Raw genomic sequence first — 23,626 nt, forward strand, 5'->3', positions numbered from 1 at the left:
CAGAGGTAGTAGTGAGCCGAGATTGGAGTGCACTGTGCTCCAGCCTGGGTAACAGAGTGAGCCTCTGTCTCAAAAAAAAAAAAAAAGAAATAAATAATTCTTAATAACGTAGGGGAGTAAGACTAGTAAAATCGTTTAGGATGCTTTTGCAGCAGTCCAGGCGGGAAATAAAAGTGTGTGAATAAAAATTAGGTTAGTTGGATCAGGGGAAGACTTGAGAGACGGAGAATTTAAAACTAGTAGGATGTGGTAGTTGGGTATGAGAGATGGTAGGTGAGGAGTAAAGTATGAATCCCAGATTTTTAATCCAGTGGCTGATTAAATTGGGATATCCTTAACTGTGTTTGAGAATATGGGCAGTGAAGGGGTTGGATGAATAAATTGATGAGTAGGGTTAGGGTTTTGGACATATTGAACCTGATGGGCTTTACATGGTTGTGTATGAAAACCTGACTATAGGAGAGGTCACAGCTGGACTTGAGAATCACAAGCTTACATAGAGGTGCCTTTTGACTCCCACACTTTCACACTATTGATTGACTATCCAAATTGCTTTCATAAGCTGAAGTTTGGATTTTGATCAACACTTACCAAGCGAAGATTTTTGGGAGTATCATGGGGCTTTGACGGGCCTGCTGCTACCACTTATTTACTACCCATGGTAGAACTGGGCCGGCCTCCTTTGTTAAACAGATCTCATTATAGGCCAGAAAGATGAAGGCGATGAGGACAGAAAATTTTCCCGTGAATTTGGCAGTGTTGAGGTTGTTGATGAGCAGTGCAGGAGCTAGTGGAGTGGCAGGAGAAGCCAGGCACGCTGCGTTTTGAAGTGACTAAGAAGCGAGGAAGTAGAGATGTTTCTGGATGAAGAGGAAAGATGAACAGTGCATAGCTAGAAGGGAGATGCTGCATCAAAAGTTTTAAACAAATGAAGAGATATGTTTGGAGACAGAAGAAAGCACATAGGGGTTAAATTTGTAGAAGAGAGGGTTGTATGGAGGAGATAAAGATCATATATAGATTTTTTTAACTTTTAGGTTCGGGGGTACATGTGAAGGTTGTGTAGGTAAACTTGTGTCATGGGAATTTGTTGCACAGATTTATTTCATCATCCAAGTGTTATGCCTAGTAACCAGTAGTTTTTCCTGCTCCTCTCCCTCCTCCTGCCTTCCACTCCCCAAGTAGACCCCAGTGTCTGTCATTCCCTTCTTTGTGTTCATGAGTTCTTAGGTGGATTTTTAGTGAAGAATATTACACAAATATGTTTTAGCTTTTCTAAGTATCTGTAGGTGAAGAGGGACTTGGAATTGAATTTGTCAATTATTGAATCATAGTACAGCCATTATCCTAATTCAGGCAACTGTGTTTTAGTTTGAGTTACTGCCAGTTTGCCTCAGTTTCTTTTTATAGCACCTGAAGGAAATCTCTGATTGTGTTATTATGTTATTTTTGTATTTTTTATTTTTTGTAGATAGAGTCTCACTCTCACCCAGGATAGAGTGCAGTGTTGCGATCATGGCTCACTGCAGCCTCTACCTCCTGAGGCTCAAGTGATCTTCCCACCTCAGCCTTCCAAATAGCTGGGACTACAGGCATGCACCACCATGCTCTGCTAATTTTTTGATTTTTGGAGAGATAGGATCTCACTGTGTTGCCTAGACTGGTCTCAAACTCCTGGTCTCAAGTGATCTTCCCACCTTGGCCTCCCAAAGTGCTGGGATTACAGGTATGAATCACCATGCCCGGCCTTTGTGTTACTCTTTTTTTTTTTTTTTTTTTTTTGCGATGAAGTCTCGCCCTGTTGCCAAGGCTGGAGTGCAGTGGCAAAGTCTCGGGTCACTGCAACCTCTGCCTCCTGGGTTCAAGCAATTCTTGTGCCTCAACCTCCCGAGTAGCTGGGACTATAGGCACGTACCACCACACCTGGCTTATTTTGTATTTTTAGTAGAGATGGGATTTCACTATGTTGACCAGGCTGGTCTTGAACTCCTGACCTCAAGTAATCCACCCGCCTTGACCTCCCAAAGTGCTGGTATTACAAGCATGAGCCACTGCACCTGGCCTGTGTTACTCTTAATAGATCTGGTGACTATAAGAAATATTTAGTCTTGGACATTGGAAAACCATTGGTGATACATTGGAAGGGACAGGGTGGTGAATACATTTGAAATTTTATTGTGAGCAGCAATTGAAGAAATTAGGAATGTTCGGTCATGGGAAGGAGTCTTTGAGGAGTAATGGTGATTATTTGCCAATACCAGAATGATTTTCATTTGAAAGAGTGCTTAGATGTGTACTCCTCTGGTAGAAACTGTTGGGAAACATTGGTTTGGTGTTAAGGAAGATATTTTAAAACAATTTCTAATAAAATATGTGTATATTGTAAACTGGCTATTTTAAATAGAATTTTGAGACCTAATTGTTGTAAAGATTGTGGTTTCTTTTTTTTTTTTTTTTTTTTTTTTTTGAGACAAGGTCTTGCATGGTCACCTAGGCTGGAGTGCAGTGGCTGTTCACTGCAGCGTTGACCTCCCAGGCTCAAGCAGTCCTCCCACCTCAGCCTCCTGAGTAACTGGGACCACAGGCATGAGCCACCATACCTGGCTAATTTTTGTATTTTTAGTCAAGGTGGGGTTTTATCATGTTGCCAAGCTGGTCTTGAACTCTTGTACTGAAGTAATCCACCCTCCTTAGCTTCCCAAGTGTTGGGATTACAGGTGTGAGCTAACCTGCAGCCGGTCAATTGTGGTCTTTTTAGTAATAAAAACCTCAGTTTGAATCTTTGTTCTGCTGCCTGTGACTGTGGACAAGTTGTTTAACCCTTCAGCTTTATTTTTATCTGTTACATTTGGGTTGTTGTGAAGGTTAAATTAGATTAAATGAGCTAGTTCCTATGTAAAATTTTCAGCTTCAGTGTTCAGTGGATGTTAATTCTACTACTTTAGTAAAGAGCCCAACTTTACAGGAATCTAATAGAAAGCAGTTTCTTGGAAGGTACTGGAGTAGTGCCTTTCTTCTTGGAAGGAGTGATTGGACCACTCCTTTGTGGGTATGTTGTTTTCTTACCTGGTTGTTTAACCTGTTTTGTGGGGGTTGAAGTAAATGACCTCCAAGCCCACGAATATTTGGAAAGGAAACAAAGAGTAGCAATGAGCACTCCCAGAACCCAGGTTGTGGTATTTCTATAAATGAAAGCGAATCCAGACCCCCTGGAAATGATTGATTTCAGGTCTGAGGCAAGAAAAATACAAGATGATCCTGGAACGTTCTGACATACCAGATAGAAAAAAGCTGTTAAAGACTGCTAGGGTCATGTCAAAAGGACCCAGGAGCCAACCTGAAGAGTCTCCCACTTTTCAAAGATGAGACGATTGAAACACTGTTAATAATTGCTGTGAATTGAAATATATTAATAAAATAATGTGTTACTGTTGGACACTGTTGGACTGTTGTGCAAGTGAACCTAGTCATTATTTTGAAAACAAATAAGACTTAAGGCTTTTTCCCTCCTTTCTTGTATTAAGCAGTATCATTCGGTAACTAGACCAAGTAGTATAAGAGGAAAATTTCTTTTTGCAGAAGTATTCCAACTAATATATAAGGGAGGAATGAAAGAATATAATCACTTACAACCTTAGTGAACTTAGGGAACCAAGCATTGATCATCAGTTACTGCAAGTATCACAAACACATCATCACAATGTGTGCCTCTTGATGGAATAATATACCCCTATATATGAAGTATTGCCAAAAAAGAACTCAAATTAATGAAAATCTCAAAATCTCTATACCCAGTCACCAATTTACATGAAATGCAAAAGACAGAAAAACGTTTAATTATATCATGGATAAAATCAGCAAAACCCAGACTTTAAAAAAATGTTTTGGGTCAGGCATGGTGGCTCGTGCCTGTAATCTCAGCACTTTGGGAGGCCAAGGTGGGAGGATTGCTTGAGGCCCAGTTGGACAATATAGTGAGACCCTGTCTCTACAGAAAATATAAAAAGTAGCTGGGCATAGTGATATGCGCCTGTAGTCCTAGTTGCTCAGGAGGCTAAGGTGGGGGAATCCCTTGAGCTCAGGAGGTCAAGGTTGCAGTGAGTTATGATCGTACCACTGCACTCAAGTCTAGGTGACAGAGTGAGACGCTGTGGGGAAAAACAAATTCTTTGAGAAATAACATTCTTAAATATTTGTGTATGGAATGCTAAGCCAAAACTTTTCTTCAAAATAATATCAAAGGAAGCTTAGATAAGGTGGTGGAAAGAGCAGGATTTGCCATGGATTGTTAGTTTTGGGACTGAGTGATTGGTACACGGGAGCTTATCATCTGCTTCTTGGTGCATTTATGAAAATACAAAAATTTTCCATAATCAGTAAAAAAAAAAAAAAAATTCCACCCCAACAGTCTCACTTTACTAATGCATATTTTTTCTTTAAATATTACTTTCTTCTTGTAAACACATTTTACTGTTTACTATGCGTACGCTATTTTTAATGTGCACATATTTACTGTGCTTTACTTGGCCTTCATATTAATATTTAATGTGTCATAGTTTAATAGATTGTTCCCTTTTTTGTTTTGTGAATAAATCTTAGCAATTTGGGGCACATATTTCGATGCTTCTGTTGAATTTTCCCTCCATCTAAACGAGAATTAAAGTAGCTTGGTCCCTTTAACCTTTGATACCAGCTACTCCTGATGTTAGTTTTTCCACTTGCTGTCTGACACAGTGCTACAGTAGAATCTTACTTGCCATTTTTTGCTGAAGTTTTCTTCCCTGTCTTTTTCCCCATAAAAATACATTATTTTAAAATTAAAATAGTCCCTCTTCCCCAAGTTCTGTTCTTTAGAGGCAACTTTTGTTATCAGTTTGGAGTATATTTTTTGTCTTCTTAGCAGTAAATGTAGTTTTCACTTTCTCTTTGTACTTTACTGCATTTTCAGATTCTCTACACTGACCATTAATTGCTTTTATTAAAAACATTGTGAAATATTTCAGGCATATAAAAATATAAATTGTGATAAACACCTGTGTATTCATTGGCAAGCTGCAAAAATTAAACATCGCAGGTACAATTAAGGCTGCCTTTATAGTCTTATCTTTTGTGGATATAACCTTATTCTCAATGTTGTATTTGTCAATTTCATGTTTGTTTCTATGCTTTTGCTGCAGTTTGTATGTCTTGAAACAGTATAAACCTACTTGCAGGTTTATGCATTATATATACAAATTATTACTATAGGCTGTGTTTTGATTTTTCTTTTGTATAGCATACTTTATTAAATATTTTAGCCATTATCAAATTGCCAAATAGGTAATTAAATAATTAACTATTATCAAATCATTCTTCGAAGTGATTGTTTCAGTTTATAATACCATAAACACTACTTGAAAGTTTCCATTGTTGTACATCCTTACCAATACCTGGTATTATCAGACTTATTAAGTTTTATGAATCTAGTGAGGATAAGGTAGTATCTCACTTTTGTTTTAATCATATGTGCCTTTTAAAATTTGGAAAAATGTGTCCCTTTTTCATTCTCTAAGCTTCTGGGGGACACAGCTATGATGCTTTTTAAGTTAAGGAATTGCCACATGGTTGTCTAGTTATCTCTCAGTAAACTGCCCTCTTAGTGTGCCATGACACACTAAGATTGTTTTAAAGCTAGTCTGATACTTTGAGATAGTAGGATTTCTTTTTGCTCTTCTAAAGAACTAAAATGATTTTTTTTTGACAGTGTATAGTATAAAAAGTCTGTAGCACCAGAACATTTGACATATTCTTTGTCTTTTCTATTCTAGGCTCCGAGCTCTGTCCAGTGGTGGGAGTATTACATCCCCTCCCCTTTCTCCAGCATTGCCGAAGTATAAATTAGCAGATTATCGTTATGGCAGAGAAGAGATGTTAGCACTTTTCCTTAAAGACAACAAGGTAAGGAAGTAGGAAAAGAGTTCAAAATTATGAATGAGACTTTGGGATATATACCATGATGTATTGATACATGAAAATTGATTTATTTTACTAATGTATTGACCCATGCTTTTTCTTTCCACCTTACTATTTCCCTGCTTTGAAGCCTGCAATGGTTAACAGAGGATCTTCTGAGTGTTATCACACACTATATTTTAGGCAGCTTCATGGAAACAGGAGAGTAGTCAGCACTTACTGCCTTCTCTAGCTAACTTCCTCTTAACCCGCCTTTCAAGTCTATTTGTATCCTAGTTCGGTGGCTAAGAAATGAAGAATTTTTCCTTTCTCTTTATTGTACCTCTTATCCTACTTTCCAGTTAAGAGGAGGAGCACCTTCGACTATATAAAATTTTTGGTGGAGAGAAAACCTTAAAATGTAACACTACATTTGTGTCACTTAGATCAAAACTGAAACAGTGTGAAGTATACTTTTATTATGACTTTTATCTTACTCACTGAGTGACTAGTAAGAAATAATATTTTGTGTTTTTTCCCAATATGCTTTTTTTTTTGAGACAGAGTCTTGCTCAGTCGCCCAGGCTGGAGTGCAGAGGTGTGATAACGTCTCACTGCAACCTCTGCAACCCAGGTTCAGGTGATTCTTGTGCCTCAGCCTCCTGAGTAGCTGGGATTATAAACATGCGTTACCACACTTGGCTAATTTTTTTTGTATTTTTAGTAGAGATGGGGTTTCACCATGTTGGCCAGGCTGGTCTCCAACTTCTGCCCTCAAGTGATCTGCCTGCCTTGGCCTCCAAAAGTGCTGGGATTACAGGCTTGAGCCACAATGCCCCACCTCCAGTATACTTTGTTTTTCAATGATCTAGAATTTCACATTTTAATGGTGGTTGCTAAGGACACATACAATTGCTTATAAAACTCTCCTTATCATCTTCTGCTTTGCATTAAATGTAGAGACTTTTATTCCTCTACTTTGTGCTCTGGAATAGCAGAGTTAGTGCTAAATCCAAAAGTGGCAATCACTTGAGAAAGCTGGGGAGTATTGACTGGGGTTTTTAATATTGACTCTCTCAAAATGTGTAAGGACTGTAGAAGTCAATTATGGCTGAACAAGCTTTAATCTGTATTTGTAATAACAATAAACAGAAGAGTATTTTTTCTTGGATTTATCTTCTTGTATTTCTTCTTATTGCAGGAATAGCGTTAATCTCATAATCATGTGTTTGGTCCTACAGATACCTTCAGACCTTCTGGATAAAGAATTTCTGCCTATCCTCCAGGAGGAACCCCTTCCGCCATTGGCTCTGGTACCCTTTACAGAAGAAGAACAGGTTTGTAATTAGCTCTGAGCCCCAGCAAACCCTTATTCTTTTCCTGCTAAGGCATGAAAATAGGAAGTTACTATTTATGCGCTAAGGATTATCCTGCATCCTCATAGGTCTGCTTTCTTCTATTGGCATGTTGATGCTTATTAGTTGAGTAGATTTTGCTGTAGTATCTAGCTGTTGAGTATTATTTGGAAACGTTTGTAGATCCTTAAGGACATTGGTAACCATCGTTTAAAACTTAAGTAGCACTTTTGGAGGCCGAGGTGGTCAGATCACAAGGTCAGGAGATCAAGACCATCCTGGCTAACACGGTGAAACCCCGTCTCTATTAAAAAATACAAAAAATTAGCCGGGTGTGGTGGCAGGTGCCTGTAGTCCCAGCTACTCAGGAGGCTGAGACAGGAGAATGGCGTGAACCTGGGAGGTGGAGCTTGCAGTGAGCCGAGATCGCGCCACTGCACTCCAGCCTGGGCAACAGAGCGAGACTCTGTCTCAAAAAAAAAAAAGAAACTTAAGTAGAGGAAGAGTGATTTGCGGAGAGGGGAGGAAATCATCTTTGCAAATAAACAGATGTTCAGAAGTAATTGCCAACTTGAATTCTTACCAGTGCATTTTACCACTAAGGGAAAAATGTAGATCTTCAGCTCAAAATGCATTCAAAACTCTTCTATCACCACTTTGTGTGTGTGTGTGTATGTGTGTGTGTGTGTGAGAGAGAGAGAGAGAGTGATGTGAGAAAGTAACACTTGTGGGCTGGAAAGTAGTGAATTTAGTGTTGTTCCTGTTTATAGTATACCTTGTCCTGTGCAAAGAAAATAAAAGAGTTTCTGATTTTAAGGAACTTAGGAGGAATGTAGAAAAATGGAAAAATAAGCCTTGTTGGAAAGCTTGAATGTTACTTTATGGGCATCCATATGGGAAGAAGAGAGTCCAGGGAGCCAAAAATATATCTGTTTGACTCTTAGGAAAAGCTAAAGCAAGAGGTAATAAAAATCTTTTCAAATACTCTATGAAATATTAAAATCCTGGGCATTTGAAAGAGAATTTTTCAAGAAGGTTTTAAACTATGAAATGTGTTGAACTATAAAAATGTTGGGGCCAGACGCATGACTCACACCTATAATCCCAGCACTTTGGGAGGCCGAGGTGGGCAGATCACCTGAGGTCAGGAGTTCGAGACCAGCGTGGCCAATGTGGTGAAACCCTGTCTCTACTAAAAACAAAAAAATTAGCAGAGCATGGTGACACATGGACGTAATCCCAGCTACTTGGGAGGCTGAGGCAGGAGAATCACTTGAACTCGGAAGACAGAGGTTGCAGTGAACTGAGATTGCGTCACTGCACTCCAGCCTGGGCAACAGAGCGAGACTCCATTTAAAAAAAAAAAGAAAATGTTGGCATGTGTCCTTTACACTTGGTACAAAAATGCAGAAGTGTGATCACAGGAAAATGCACCTCGGACATGGCTGTAGCCAAAGGTCTTCCTGGCAGAGGGGTAAAAACTGAGCCTTAGGAATTAGGGTAAAAAAGAATCCTGCAATTCAACTAATATTGTAATCCTTTCCATGCCAGCTGCCGCCTTTCCCAAAGGCAGCGAGTGTTGGCCATTTCTTATGTATTTTTCTGAGTAAATATGGAAATATATTTTCCTCCTTTTAATATAAGTGGTGCAGTTCTGTACTTCCAACATCAAGTATTTTTATTCAAAGACTTCCCTGCAGTTTTGGAAAAATTTTTTTCCATCGTTTTTGTTTGCATTTCTTTGCCTGTAGCAGTAAACAGTTGTTTTTCAGATGTTTATTCATCATTTATATTTCTTTTAATATTTTTCGTACCTTTGCCAATTTTTCTTTTGGGATATTCATCTTTTTCTTGTTGGTTTATGCTATTTATATGAGCTCTGTGTGTGTGTGTGTTTTGTTTACTTATTTAGATTTTACTTTTTGAGATAGGGTCTTTCTCTGTCATCCAGGCTGGAGTATAGTGAGGGTCTCAGTCTGTCACACAGGCTGGAGTACAGTGGCATGATCATAGCTCACTGCAAGCTTGAACTTCTGGGCTCAAGGGATTCTCTTGCCTCAGCCTCCTGCATAGCAGGGAGTACAGGTGCATGCCGCCACATTTGGCTAATTTCGTTTTTTGTAGAGACAGGTCTCGCTCTTGTTATCTAGGCTGGTGTTGAACTCCTGACCTCAAGCGATTCTCCTGCCTCAACCTCTCAAAGTGCTGGGCTTATAGGCATGAGCCACCATGCCTGGTCTGGCTCCTCATATTTTAAGGGCATTGACCATAGCTGTGCGCAGTAAGTTTTCTAAATGTCAAAATTGCATTTATGATTTTATTTATTTCTTTTTCTTTTTGAGACTGAGTCTTGCTCAGTCACTCAGGCTGTAGTGCAGTGTCACAGTCTTGGCTCACTGCAACATCTCCCTCCTGGATTCAAGGGATTCTTGTGCTTCAGTGTCCCGAGTAGCTGGGATTACAGGCATATACCAACACGCCTGGCTAATTTTTGTATTTTTAGTAGAGACAGGGTTTCATCATGTTGGTCAGGCTGGTCTCAAACTTCCTGAGCTCAAGTGAATCCTCCTGCCTTGGCCTCCCAAAGTCCTGGGATTACAGGCATGAGCCACCATGCCCGGCCACATTATGATTTTAAATACAAAAGCTAATTTTACGAGCTTCTTATACCAGTTTTATTCTTTTGTGATTATTCTTTTAATTTTTAGCTATTTATATATTATTTTTTAAAATTTCCTTTTATGTTTCTTTAAATGATTTCCTAGATGTCTCAGAGACTAAATGTGTCAGAAGAGGGAGAAGGACATGCTGCTACTAGTTACCAAAATGAGGTAGACTTTTATTCAACAGAATGAATAATTGAATTACCCGGAAACATCTTGTAACATTTTAAAGAAATTAGTGTGTAGTAAGTACAGAAATCACTTGGAAAATCAAAAATTATTTTGCAGATGTTGCTTGGAATCTGTTGGTTAACTGCAGCTGACCAGTAATAGTTAGTTAACATTTCAGAGAAGAATAAAATTCGATATACACTACACCTATACACCAAATTAGTTCTAGAACGACTAGGAGTGTGTTTAATTTTGTTCTTATGATGGAAATGTTTATCTTAAGGTCTGTATTCTGTGATCACAGCATCTTGATGCAAGGATTGGGAGGTTTTCACTGTAGCCACAGAAGATCATCAGGTCCATTTTGAAGGCATTTAAAAATGCATCGTTTGGGATTTCCTGATGCATATTTGGTAGCCTTCATCATTTACCAAATATGTTGGAGTAGGACAGTGCTTAAAGATGGCAAAAAAGTCATCAAAAATTTGATGTTTGTCCTTTGAATGATCAGGTACCCCTTCAGAGATTAGTATTGACTAGATCTTCTAGACTAGAGTTTTGTATACTTTTTCTTTTGGTACTCCTAGGGAGGTAAATACTTTAATAACTTAAAGCAGGCTTCTTGCTGCATGTCTTTTTCCTGAAGTTAACTGAATATACTAACATACTCATTATACTGACATACTCATTCTCCTTCTCCCTCCATGTATCTGTGTATCAAATATACTGAGGAAGAAAATGCATTACTCCTGCAATTTAGGTAACTGTTACAAGACTGGTGTATTTTATTTATTTGACATTAAAGAAATTACTTTATTTATTCATTCTTGAATAGATAATACTTGTATGTATACATAACAAAATTCAGAAAGCACAAAATGAAAAACAAGTCTGTGACTCACCCAAACTCTGCCACCTATTACTCTTCCTCAGAAATAACCACTATTTCCGTTTTCTTGTATTCCCTTCCAGGGGTGCTTATGGTGTCTGCAACTATCTGTATTTCCCTTAAACACTGCTTCACACACACATACATACACACACACACACAAATGGTAGCATGCTATGCACACAGTTCTATACTTGACAGCTTCTATTTATTTATTTATTTATTTATTTACTTATTTATTTTTTGAGACAGAGTGTCACTCTGTTGCCCAGGCTAGAGTGCAGTGGTGTGATCTCGGCTCACTGCAACCTCCACTTCTTGGGTTCACGTAATTCTTCTGCCTCAGCCTCCCAAGTAGCTGGGATTACAGACACCTGCCACCACACCCGGCTAATTTTTGTATTTTTAGTAGAGATGGAGTTTCGCCATGTTGGCCAGGATGGCCCCGAACTCCTGACCTCAAGTGATCCACCTGCCTTGGCCTCCCAAGGTGATGGGATTACAGGCGTGTGCCACCATCCTCGGCTATTTTTTGTAATTTTAGTGGAGATGGGGTTTTGCCATGTTGGCCATGCTGGTCTTGAACTCCTGGCCTCAAGTGATCCGCCTGCCTTGACCTCCCAAAGTGCTGGGATTACAGGTGTGAGCCACTGTGCCTGGCACTTTACAGTTTTAAGCTAAGCGTCTAAGAGGTCATGACATACTTACTTAGCTTTTAGTATGTATTAGACACTGTTGTAAGCACTTAACATTTAATGTGTTGAGTGCTTGCAGTGACCCGTGAGGTAAATAAAAATATACCTATCTACATTATATAGATGAGGAAAATGAGGCACAGAGAAGTTGAGTGAGTTTAGGGGCCAGAATTCAGTCCCAGGGAGTTTGGCCTCTCCGTGTTCCTAATTACAAGTATGCTCCGTATCCCTGTATATTAGGTTAACCACAGGACATTGCAGTTTTTGTTATACAGTTCTGCCTAAGAAATAGAGTTGTGGCTGGGCACAGTGGCTCACACCTGTAATCCCAGCGCTTTGGGAGGCCAAGGTGGGCAGATCACAAAGTCAGGCGATCGAGACCATCCTGGCCAACGTGATGAAACCCCATTTATACTAAAAATAGAAAAAATTAGCCGGGCATGGTGGCATGCACCTGTAGTCCCAGCTACTCTTGAGCCAGGAGAATCGCTTGAACCTGGGAGGGGAAGGTTGCAGTGAGCTGAGATCGTGCCACTGCACTCCAGCCTGGATGACAAAGCGAGAAAGAATTGTTTCTTTCTTTCTTTCTTTTTTTTTTAAAAAAATCAGCAGTACGGAATTTTACATGTGGAAGACCATGATTTTTAAATTAGGATTGGCTAATATGTAGATGGCTTCCATATTTTGCCTTTATAAACAGTACTGTAGTTAATGATCTTTCTATTTATGTTAGTTTTTACTTGGGTAAGAAGTAGAATTGTGTCGAAGGGGATGGACATTTAAATAATTTTTAGAAATTGCCTTCTAGAGAGATTATACTAGTTTATACTTTCATCAGCAATGTATGAGAGTTTGTGAAAATATATGAGTTTGTCCCCACGTGTACAAATGGGTGCATTTGGGTTTTATATATGTGATAGTTTGGTTAATAGGTGTTCAACTGCATGGGATCCTAGCATACATAATGCAGTTAGCTCTGACCACCATTATTTCAATATTAGAGTATATTAATCTGGATTTTGGGACTTCATACTGTTGTTTAATTATAATAATACCCAGAGACATTATTCAGTACCCCACTGCTGACTCTGTTCTAAAAGGTAAGTTAATATGTATGTTTCAATCAGCTTTCTTTTTTATTAAGTACATTTTATTATAGTTTGAAATAGAAATATAATTTTTGAGTTTGGTGTCTTTCTCTTATTTTTGGTTGTCAATTATATCTTAAGTCTTTAGTTTTGAAGTTACTTGATTATATAATTATATACCTATGAACTGAAAAAAAAAATCTTATTTACACTGATAAGTTCCTAAAACTTATTGAACAAATTGTTGTGAATATTCTGAAAAAAGCAGCTAGGAGAAAATGACCTATTTATTACAACAAATTGAATAATGAAAGTAGAAGTTTTTTTTTTTTTTTTTTAACAATTAGGTGTTGACTTCTTCAAAAGAAGGTGGTATAGACACTATATAGTCAGTTGATTTTGAATCAAAATAGAAAGTCAGTGGAAACCAGTTTGGCCTAAAATATTAGTTGAATTGCAAGATTCTTTTTTACCTTACTTCTTTCTTTTTTTTTTTTTTTTTTGAGACAGAGTCTTACTCTGTCACCCAGGCTAGAGTGCAGTGGCGTGATCTCGGCTCACTGCAACCTCCGCCTCCCGGGTTCAAGCAATTCTTCTGCCTCAGCCTCCCAAGTAGCTGGAATTATAGGCGCCCGCCACCGTGCGCGGCTAATTTTTGTATTTTCAGTAGAGACAGGGTTTCACCATCTTGGCCAGGCTAGTCTCGAACTCCTGACCTCGTGATCCACCCGACTTAGCCTCCCAGAGTGCTGAGATTACAGGCATGAGCCACCGTGCTTGGCCTTTTACCTCAACTCTTAAGCCTAAGGTTTTCTTTCTGCCAGGAGAACCCTTGGCTACAGACATACCAAAGGTGCACTCACTATCTCTTTGTACTTGACCCTGTTCCAGATTGGCTGAAGTGCAAATGCAGGTTAATAACTGAGTGATTGGGTTTTACTTTAATTTATTAAGTATTCCTTTCATCTTCCCATTAATGTGTTATTTAGATGGTTGGTCTTATTTAGATCCTTGGCTCTTTCCCAGTCACTTCTGATTCCTGTCATTCTATTGAATACTACTTGGAGTTGCTAATTCACATTGATGTGCAGAATGTGCTATCCTCGCATCAGACCTTTTGGTAACTCCCTTTCATTTTCACCTTTCACCAGTTAAAGGCTTACAGGACCCTTTCAAACTAGATCTCTTTTGTAAAATTTTCTGTATTTATTCTGTTGTGTATTTTCCCTATCTACTTCTGCATACATAGAGCATTTAGTTTGTTTGCTTGTTTCCTCATCAAACCTAGCATAGTGTAAGACACTGGTTGTCAATTTTGTTGATCTGAAATGTTAATTTGCAATTATCAGGTAAAGTCAAGTTTTGGATCATCTCGTATGTTGTGCAGTTATGGTTTTCCATTGCTAGTAGTTAAAATTAGATGCCATTTTATAGATGCAGTGGGAATGTGGGGAGAAGCAACATATAGTTTTATCTGTTTCATCCATTTTTTTCTTTCTTTTTTTCCTTTTTCTCTCTCTCTCTTTTTTTTTTTTTGGCAGAGAAACTTTTCCATGTCTGTAAATAGTGCTGCTGTCCTGCGATTGACAGGACGAGGAGGAGGAGGAACAGTGGTGGGGGCTCCTAGAGGTCGAAGTTCTTCAAGAGGGCGAGGTGAGCTTTCATGTGAAAAAAGTAATAATGGAGGAGGAGGATAGAGAACTTACTTTTAAAATATTTTAATGCCTGATTTGATAAAAACTGTTCTTTGACATTAACTGCATACTAAATGGCCTGAACATTTATATTCAGAACCATTTTTTTAAGGTATCTCCTCTATAATCCCTGATTTGCAACAGAGGAGTATAATTCTAGCTGTACAGATTTGAACATGAGGGAGTCTAGACAGTCCCAGTTCACTCTGAGAAATCCATGTTCCTCATCCATGTTCCATGTTCCTCATCCCCAGGGAGCCTTATACTTTAGGAGCCAACGCTTCCTGAAGTGACTTAACTATGGAAGCAGCACTGAAGTACCTGCAGTCCTCTGTGACAGTTTCTGTGTGAGGGGCATGTGCCAAGAGCTTCTCCAGCCAGAGAGGGGCTTTAACAAAAACCGCCTCATCAGGACTAGGTCCTTTAGGGGTAGAACAAAAGATAATTCTGCCACATTCATTTATTTAACCTATAGTTTTACAGATTTATGTCTTGGAAAAATAGTTCTTATTTTGATATTACTCGTTTCTTTGATATCTGCCCCCCATTTTGGGTTTGTTGATATTCTCCTGTATGAGGACATTCTTAATATTTGTAATATAAATATTTGCTTAATCATTTTGCCCTTACTTTGACTAAATCATAACAGTGGTCTAAATACACCTTGTAATTTTCTCTAAGAGATGCTTTAGAAATGGAAGAATTGGATGTCTGCAATGAGTGAGACCATTTTCTCTGCATATTGTGCCACCAAGATTGGCATGATCATGAGTATAGAATATTTAAATTCTTTATAAATAGAGTAATTTATCTACAGTCTTTCTAGAAAATGCATTCAATTGTGCATTCCTGGGAAGAAGTTTCTTTTAGTAGTCCACTCAGAATGTGGGAATCCAGGTGTGAAGTGTCTGATTCAAACTCTCCACTTGTTTTACTAGCAACTATTACCTAGTTGTGTTTTTTCCTACTGGCTTTATTTGTCCATCTTTAGAGAGTGTTTTTTTTTTTTTTTAAACCTGAGGAGAGGTTAGACTAATCTGTAAAACTTACAGGAAATACCTGTGCAACAAAATTTTGGGTGGTGGGATCTAGGCATGTGTATGCTTCAAAAGCTCCACAGGCAATTCAGATTCATATACTGAGTTAGGTTCCATTGGTCCAGAATTTGAGATCCATGCATTTTAGTGGCATGGTGGTGGTTTCGAGTTGGGACTGACCACTTATGGCTCTGGCCTGCTACTTGGGCATTTCCTGTGTTTTTCCGCTGTGGGTTGGTGGCAAGGAGAGGTTGTACTTGGGCAACTTTGCCTCCAGTGCTTTTCAGGGTGAGCCAGGGAGAGATCGTCTTGATGAAGAAGTGTGAATAACACCGACTTTGTGTGCTGCAAATACCAACCAATCTCTAAACAGCACCCTCCCCCCCAATTACTTAATCGAGAAACAAGTGAATGATTGAATTTCTCCTTGCTTTTTGGTTTATGATTGAATTTCTCCTTGCTTTTTGGTCTCTTTGAAATGAAGGGTTATCACATATGATAGAAGGCTTACATTCAGAATTTAATCAGGCTGTGTTAAAAAAGATAGATGTTGTGACATGTAAGAAGTCGTGACTTTTTTTACATATTGATGTTGAAGAATGGCATGAAACTAGTCAAGTGACTGAACTGAGTTGGTGTGAAAAGTACTTTTAACATTATGTCAACCACCCGTTGAGATCATTCTTTTTAATGATCTCAGTAGCTCATTTTCTAAAACAAGGTTGTAATTATAATCTGTGGTATTGTGTTTTCCACTCATTACTTAATTTTAACTTGCTGGTTAAATAATGATTATTGTGGTTTTTCTTTGTATAGACAGAGCTAACATTAGATGATTATCTTGGCTGTTTGCAACTTTCGGAAACTTTGATGTGGAAATTGACTGATTTCCAGACTGCTAAATATCATGTACTAGTAAAATTTAAATAAACTTAAATAGATGGTAAGAACAACATGAAACTGTCATCTTATTTTATTTGGTTAGGTTGTTTAAAAATAAAGCGGATTGACACAACTCTCAACCATTGTCTTCATCATTATTAAAAGGAAGTGTGTTTGAATTCCCAAAAAGAATAGGGTGAACTCTCAGTAGAACAGTTCTTTATTGAGTTTTACGATAGGTTCATCATGTTATATTTACTTCCTTATTCATATATGGGAACCACTCTATAGAAGAATAAAATTTTTTCAAGTTGGAAACCTTTAGAACCTGATCGTTGTAATATGTCCCACCATAAAGTTTTAGTATCATTAGCAGGGCCAGTGTCAGTGCTAGTCACAAGTGAGAAAATATTTTATATGTGTTTTGCTTGTTTTTCTGGTAAGCTGGAGGCTATTTTTTATATTTGTGTGTTTCTGGAATAAAACATTTTCTTCAAGGTGATACAAGTGTAATGGCCTTCCTGAGAAAATGGCTTTCTCTAAAAGGCGAGGAGACTTTTGTCCCCATCCTTAAATCTTCCTGTAGAGGACAGGTGTTGTATGACAATTTGTATTACATTATTTTAGGATCTTAAATACAGTGTATACATTTTCTGAAGGGGAGAAGTACTTAAACTGTGAGTTGACTTTAAGTGAAGTTGACACAAGTCAACTTCACTTAAAGGGTAACTTAAAGGGTAACTTTAAGATTATTATAGTTCCACCGTGCTTCTTACTTCCATTTGACAAATGAAGAAGTGGATACTTGCACTAGTCAAGAGGGTATCCATTGTTTCTAAGATTACCCACAAAATAATTTGGTGCATTATTTTGATATTTCATAATATAGCCATATAAAAGTACAAGTGTATTCTGAGTTAATTCTTAATAAATTACAAACAAGAAATAAAATACTGCCTGGATATTTGAAGTAATTAGCTCAATTATATTTAGCTTTGGGATGCATTCATCAAGATCCATCATCATTTTTCTTTGGGTCATTGTGCACTGTAAGAAAAATTGAGCTAAGGATGATGGCTAAGATTTCACCTGGTTATAAATACATCCTTAGACCCCTCACCCCCCTCCCCTCCTCTCATTTTCTCACCTGTGTATTGAATACAAATGTTTGTTGGGAAAACTGTACATAAAGTATAAACCTAAAAAGCTGAAAGTGCATATGGTCTTCTGCCTCCAGACCTAACAATTGGATATATAACCTTCCTGACCCTAATGGTGCAGCTATATCATTTATATAAATGGGGTAATTTTTATATACATTGTTCTTCAGTATGTTCTTGTTCTTGAACAGAATAATGTTGGTATTTAATCCACTGTGGCATCATTGTGTTCTACTATATCGTTTTATCAGAATTTATATAGCTCATCCTTTATTGATTAGATTTCTAGTTTTTTTAAAATTACAGTGGACATCTTCATACATATATATTTGCATTTTTGTACAACTATTTCTATTAGGATAAATCCTAAGTAGAATTGTTGAGTCAAATGTCAGTAGATCTGACCAAATTGCCTTCAGTAAAGGCCAGTTTACGCTTGAACCACCCGAGAGAGCCTTTAAATCCCTGTACCCACACACTCTACCAGCTTTGTTTGTTCAAGTTTAGTCCTGATACATTTCTTTTTAATCTCAAGATTTGGGTAAACTGTACCTTTGGTTACTGTGGAATATACCCTGTATGGCGTTCATGAGATTTGATGGTTTTAGAATTGATCTATTAAGTTATCCTTTTTCTGGGATTAGATAAATTATTTTAACTTTTATGCTTGACTTTTTAACTTTAGCCCCTGTCGTCTTAAACTCTCTAAACCAAGATTTCTTCCATTTTTATGAAAATAAAACAGTAAAAAATTTAATCTACGGTAGTGTTTTATTGAACTTCTTAGAATTTCACTTTTCATCTTTTTGTTAAATAACTTAATGTTTATACTTTCTTGTTCAGGACTGGGTCTATTACATTATATTACTTTAGTTTTTTAACTTGTTTTTTTCAGCCTCTTGTGGTCTACCTACTTCAATGCCATTGTTGGTGTCACAAGTCAAGATCATCAGGCCTCCTTCAATATTTAAATGTAGATGTCCTGCCTTTTGTATAGAGAGAACTTTACATGCTCATTTATAGTGGTGAATGTGTGCCACATGTTGACATCTATCATTTTTTTCTGTTTTCTTGTTTTCAGGTAGAGGCAGAGGTGAATGTGGTTTCTACCAAAGAAGTTTTGATGAAGTAGAGGGTGTTTTTGGTCGAGGAGGTGGCAGAGAAATGCATAGATCGCAGAGCTGGGAGGAAAGGTAACTAAAGGATCCACATATTGGCATAAAAATGTCTTGGCATATAAAAATCACTTATTTTGTGCTTTCTGTGGGGAGAAATGTTTTTGTACAGTTAAAGGGTTTCATTTTAAAAAATGCTCTTAAGTATTGAATATCAAGTTGTACGTTAGAAATTTTTAAATGATTCTTATTTAAAGGAAGAAGGATTCTAGATGGATAGGTTAATACATGAATGCCAGCATAGTTAGTTTGATTTGGTATTTGATAGCAAATACCAAATTGTCATGTTATTGTTTGTTGGTATTAGTAAAAGTATCTTCTCTTTTTATGACTTTATATGAAGTCTTCAAGATGAGTGGGAGCAATTACACAAAGATGCATGTACAAGAATGTTCACTGTGATGATATTTATAATATAAAATAATTGGAAATAAGCCAAACATACTGATATTGCCCTTATATAGTTGTATATCCACAAAGTAGGATATTATATGAGCATTAGAGGTGTTTTTGAAAATATTTAATGATGTAGGAAAAGATATTCTAAGAGCAGTATCTAAAACTGTATACTATGTATCTAATAAAAAATACATTTTAAATAATAGGTCGCTTTTTGCAGGTGAGGGATAGGTGTATTTTATCTTTGTCCTTTTCTGTATTTTCCAAAGACAGGGCACACAACTATGTATCATTTGTTCTTTGTAATTTGAAGAGGAAATGCTTTTAGAAAAGTGGGAAAGAGGCCGGCGCGTGGCCTGCCTGTAATCCCAGCACTTTGGGAGGCACGAGGCAGGCGGATCACGAGGCCAGATCAGACCATCCAGCTAATATGGTGGAAACCTCTACTAAAACAAAACCAGTCAAGCGGTGGCGGGCTTCAGTCCCAGCGCCACTGAGGCTGAGGCAGGAGAAATGGCCTGAAACTCTGGAGGTATGGAGGCTTGCAGTGAGTAGATCTTCACCGCACTCCTGCGCCTGCGTGATACAGCGCGAGACTGGCCTCAAAAAAAAAAAAAAAAAAAAAAAGAAAAGTGGGAAAGTGAGGCCACAAATAGAACGAAAATTTCACTGTGAGACTTTGTTTGAACTAGCAAATATTTTTTTTTCTTTTCCAGGGGTGACAGGATTGCTGAAAAACCAGGATCTAGTGCATGTAGGTAAGGTTCTTACCTACACACATAAGGATACATTTATTAAAAATGGACTCAGTTACCTGCACCTCTCCAGTAGATGGGGCTGCAGCATTTCCTGCATTTAAACTTCCATGGTTATTTGAAGTCTCTGCTGCATGAAACCAGAGATGAATACAGCCATTAGGATTTACTGGACTTACTTGGTCTGTGTGTTCTTTGCAAGGCATGTATTCTTTATTAAGGCCAGTTTGTGAACTGAAGACTCAAGTTAGGAAACAATCTACTAACTCTTTTTCTAGTGTCGATAGCATCTCACAGATGAGAAGAAATGGGCAAATGCTAAAATCTTTGCTTTTGTATCAGAGAACAAAGGCCAAAACTATGAATGTTCTTAATTTACTAATTTATTCATCTAGACTTTTTGCTGTATAGTCCTTTTTTTTTTTTTCTTGTTTTGTGATGAGAACAAAAAAAATTAACTCAGATAAATTACAGTTAAGGTAGCCACTGAAGAGGAACATAATAAAGGAACAGGATTTCATTATTTATGATGAATTAATCATAATTTATATTTAAATTTGTATTTAAATATGTAATTTATATTTAAAGAATTTATACTGTTAAGATGAGCTACCTAACTGATTAAAGGTACTACCTTACAAACTACCAGTAGGTGTTAACATCTGAGAGAAAATAATGCCAATTCGTAGTACCATGAATTGGTACTATGAAAATTATCATTACAAGTTCCAAATCCTGCGAGTGCTAAAAAAGTTCTCCAGAGCATGATTATAACTGATAATGGTAATCATTTCTTGTTTGTGGTTTTTTTGTTTTGTTTTGTTTTGTTTTTGGAGCAGAGTCTCAAAGGCTGGAGACTCTGTCGCCCAGGTTGGAGTGCAATGGTGTGATCTTGGCTCACTGCAGCCTCTGCCTCCCGCGTTCAAGTGGTTCTCCTGCCTCAGCCTCCCGAGTAGTTGGGACTGCAGGTGCGTGCCACCACACCTGGCTAATGTTTGTATTTTTAGTAGAGATGGGGTTTCACTATGTTGGCCAGGCTGGTCTTGAACTCCTGACCTCACGATCCACCCGCCTCATCCTCCCAAAATGCTGGGATTACAGGCATGAGCCACCGTGCCCGGGCAGTGGTAAATATTTCTTGTAAACGTATGTTAAATATGTAAATACCATTCACAGACTGATTTGCAGATTGTTTTAAAAACTAAGTAATTATAACAGCTTTGTATCACTGTTTCTGTTAAAAACTTAAAGATATCAGTAACTAAAATTTCTCATTTATGAATGTGGCATTGGGAATACATAGTTATATTTACATTAATGAAAACCATTAAGGCCCAGTGTGGTAGCTCATGCCTTAATCCCAGTGCTTTGGGAGGCCACGGCTGGACAGCCTGGGCTACATGGTGAAACCCTGTCTCTACAAAAAAGTACAAAAATTAGACATGCATGGTGGTGTGTGCCTGCAGTCCCAGCTGCTTGGGAGGCCATCATGGGATGAGAGGATAGCTTGAGTCCAAGAGGTTGAGGCTGCAATGAGCCGTGATCACACCATTGCACTCTGTAGGCCAGGTGGCAGAGTGAAATCCTGTCCAAAAAAAAAAAAAATTAAAGGTGTATAGCATGAAGAAATTTGGAACAGACTAGGTGGATAGTTTATTGTTAGCTTTAACCATTTTGTAGACTATTGGGTTAACATAATCATGGGGTGCTTGTCAAGACCTGTGCTCCCATCCTTGTCTGATTCAGTACTTTTGCCACGAATATGTAGAGGGGATGAGCAGTAGTTTAAAGAGTACAGGATTTGGAATCAGAAGATCATGGTTATTCTAAACTCTCAGATCTCATTAGTCTTGTAATAAAATGAGTGATAGTGCCTTACAGAATTTTTAGGATTATAGTAGTTCTCCCACTTTATTTGTGGGAGATACATTTCAAGACCACCAGTGGATACCTGAAACCACAGATAGTACTGAATCCCATAAATACTGTTTTTCTATACATATATACCTATGATAAAGTTTAATTTATAAATTAGGCACAGTAAGAGATTAACAGTAATAACTAATGAAATAGAGCAATTATAATATACTGTAATAAAAGTTACGTGAGGCCAGGCACAGTGGCTCACACCTGTAGTCCCAGAACTTTGGGAGGCTGAGGTGGGCGGATCACTTGAGATCAGGAGTTTGAGACCAGGTTGGCCAACATGGTGAAACCCTGACTCTACTAAAAATACAAAAAAAAATTAGCCAGGCGTGGTGGTGAGCACCTGTAATCCCAGCTACTGAGGGAGGCTGAGGCAGGGGAGTCGCTTGAACCCGGGAGGTGGAGGCTGCAGTGAGCTGAGATTGTGCCACTGCACTCCAGCATGGCTGACAAAGCAAGACTCTGTCTCCAAAAAAAAAAAAAAAAAAAAGTTATGTGAATGTAGTCTCTATCTCTTTCTCAAAGTACTGTAATATTTTTGGATCGCGATTGACCGTAGTTAACTGAAACTGTAAAGCAAAACTGTGGATAAGGTGAGATTACTGTAAATAAGAGCATATGAACTCATTCATTCAACAAATACTGAATTCCCACTTATGTGCTGGGTGTAAAATATTTCTTTAGAGGATATTGTGGTGTGCTGATCAGATTTTCTAATCATTCAATATTGTAAGGGATAGCTATGGAGTGGAACAGTAAGGACATGGGATCAGAATCGAGGTGAATCAAGAGACCAAGTGTAATCAAATGGGGAGTTTTAACAGCAGAAATGAAAAGTCTTACATAAGGAAATTACAGAATTTAAGGAGTGGCTGCATGTAAAAGCAGCCTCCTGTGGAAAGATTACAACCGTCTCAGTGACTCTGGGCTTCATGTTCATCAGCGGTGTGCTGATGTCCTCTCAGCCATGGGCAGTATTTCCTAAAGTGTCCTCAGTGAGTCAGATGATAGGCCCATTGTCTTTTATGTTGTCAAGGCAAGCCTAAGCATTGTGTTCACTTCTGGGACCACACCTTGAAAGGGTCCACACATTGGAGTAGGATGGCTGGGGCATTTGAAGCCTTGTGATGGAAGCTGTGTGAAGAAAATGGAGCTGTTTAGATAGGAGACAACATTGTGGACAGGGCAGAGTGGGGAGGAGGGCTTATAGGGTCACTGTCTATCAATACCTGCTTACTAATCATGATCATGTGAGTGAGGACTTAGACTTGATCTGTAAGAGTCTAAAGGGCAGAAAGAGGCTGACTGTTGGAAGGTTCAAGGAGGCAGGTATTGGACACAGTCTTAAAAGATCTAATAATTAGAGTTGTCTGAAAATGGCCTGGGTTGCCTTGGGAAAGTAGAGAGTTGCTAGAATAAGAATAGCCTGATTTTAACTATTCACACATATTCACACTTTGGTGGTTTGGAATGTTCAAGTTTAGTCATCGTTATTTGTGGTTTTCATATTTTAACTACATTAATCCAATGAGGGTAACTTTCTTAGCCACCCTCTATTAAAGGTAAAGGTTCTTTTCTTTACATCCCATTGGTATATATTTGAAAAGGCAAGTTCCATAAAACTAAACTGACATAAAGTATCTCAGAATATTAAGGATACTAACTTCTAGTTAGTATCTACTGTTATGTATTATAACTGCTAGTATACTAAAATATGGTAATTTCCACATGCATATATATTCTAATATGTCATAGTGACTTTGAATGCTTTTTGAAAAGATGCTCACTTCAGGTTAACTGTGCTAA

General features: G+C 38.0%; 1 protein-coding gene across 1 annotated transcript in view; it reads left to right on the top strand.

Annotated features, from left to right (window-relative positions):
- Positions 1–23,626, top strand: part of GIGYF2 (GRB10 interacting GYF protein 2) — a 164,020-nt gene that overhangs the window by 46,260 nt on the left and 94,134 nt on the right. The window contains exons 5-10 of the mRNA XM_031651612.1: positions 5,808–5,937; positions 7,173–7,268; positions 14,334–14,445; positions 18,647–18,758; positions 19,856–19,887; positions 21,706–21,714. Coding sequence (XP_031507472.1) covers positions 5,808–5,937; positions 7,173–7,268; positions 14,334–14,445; positions 18,647–18,758; positions 19,856–19,887; positions 21,706–21,714 — 491 coding nt within the window. The remainder of the gene's footprint in view (positions 1–5,807; positions 5,938–7,172; positions 7,269–14,333; positions 14,446–18,646; positions 18,759–19,855; positions 19,888–21,705; positions 21,715–23,626) is intronic.

Source organism: Papio anubis, chromosome 10, assembly GCF_008728515.1.
Source record: "Papio anubis isolate 15944 chromosome 10, Panubis1.0, whole genome shotgun sequence".
In the NCBI taxonomy this organism is placed as follows: domain Eukaryota; kingdom Metazoa; phylum Chordata; class Mammalia; order Primates; family Cercopithecidae; genus Papio; species Papio anubis.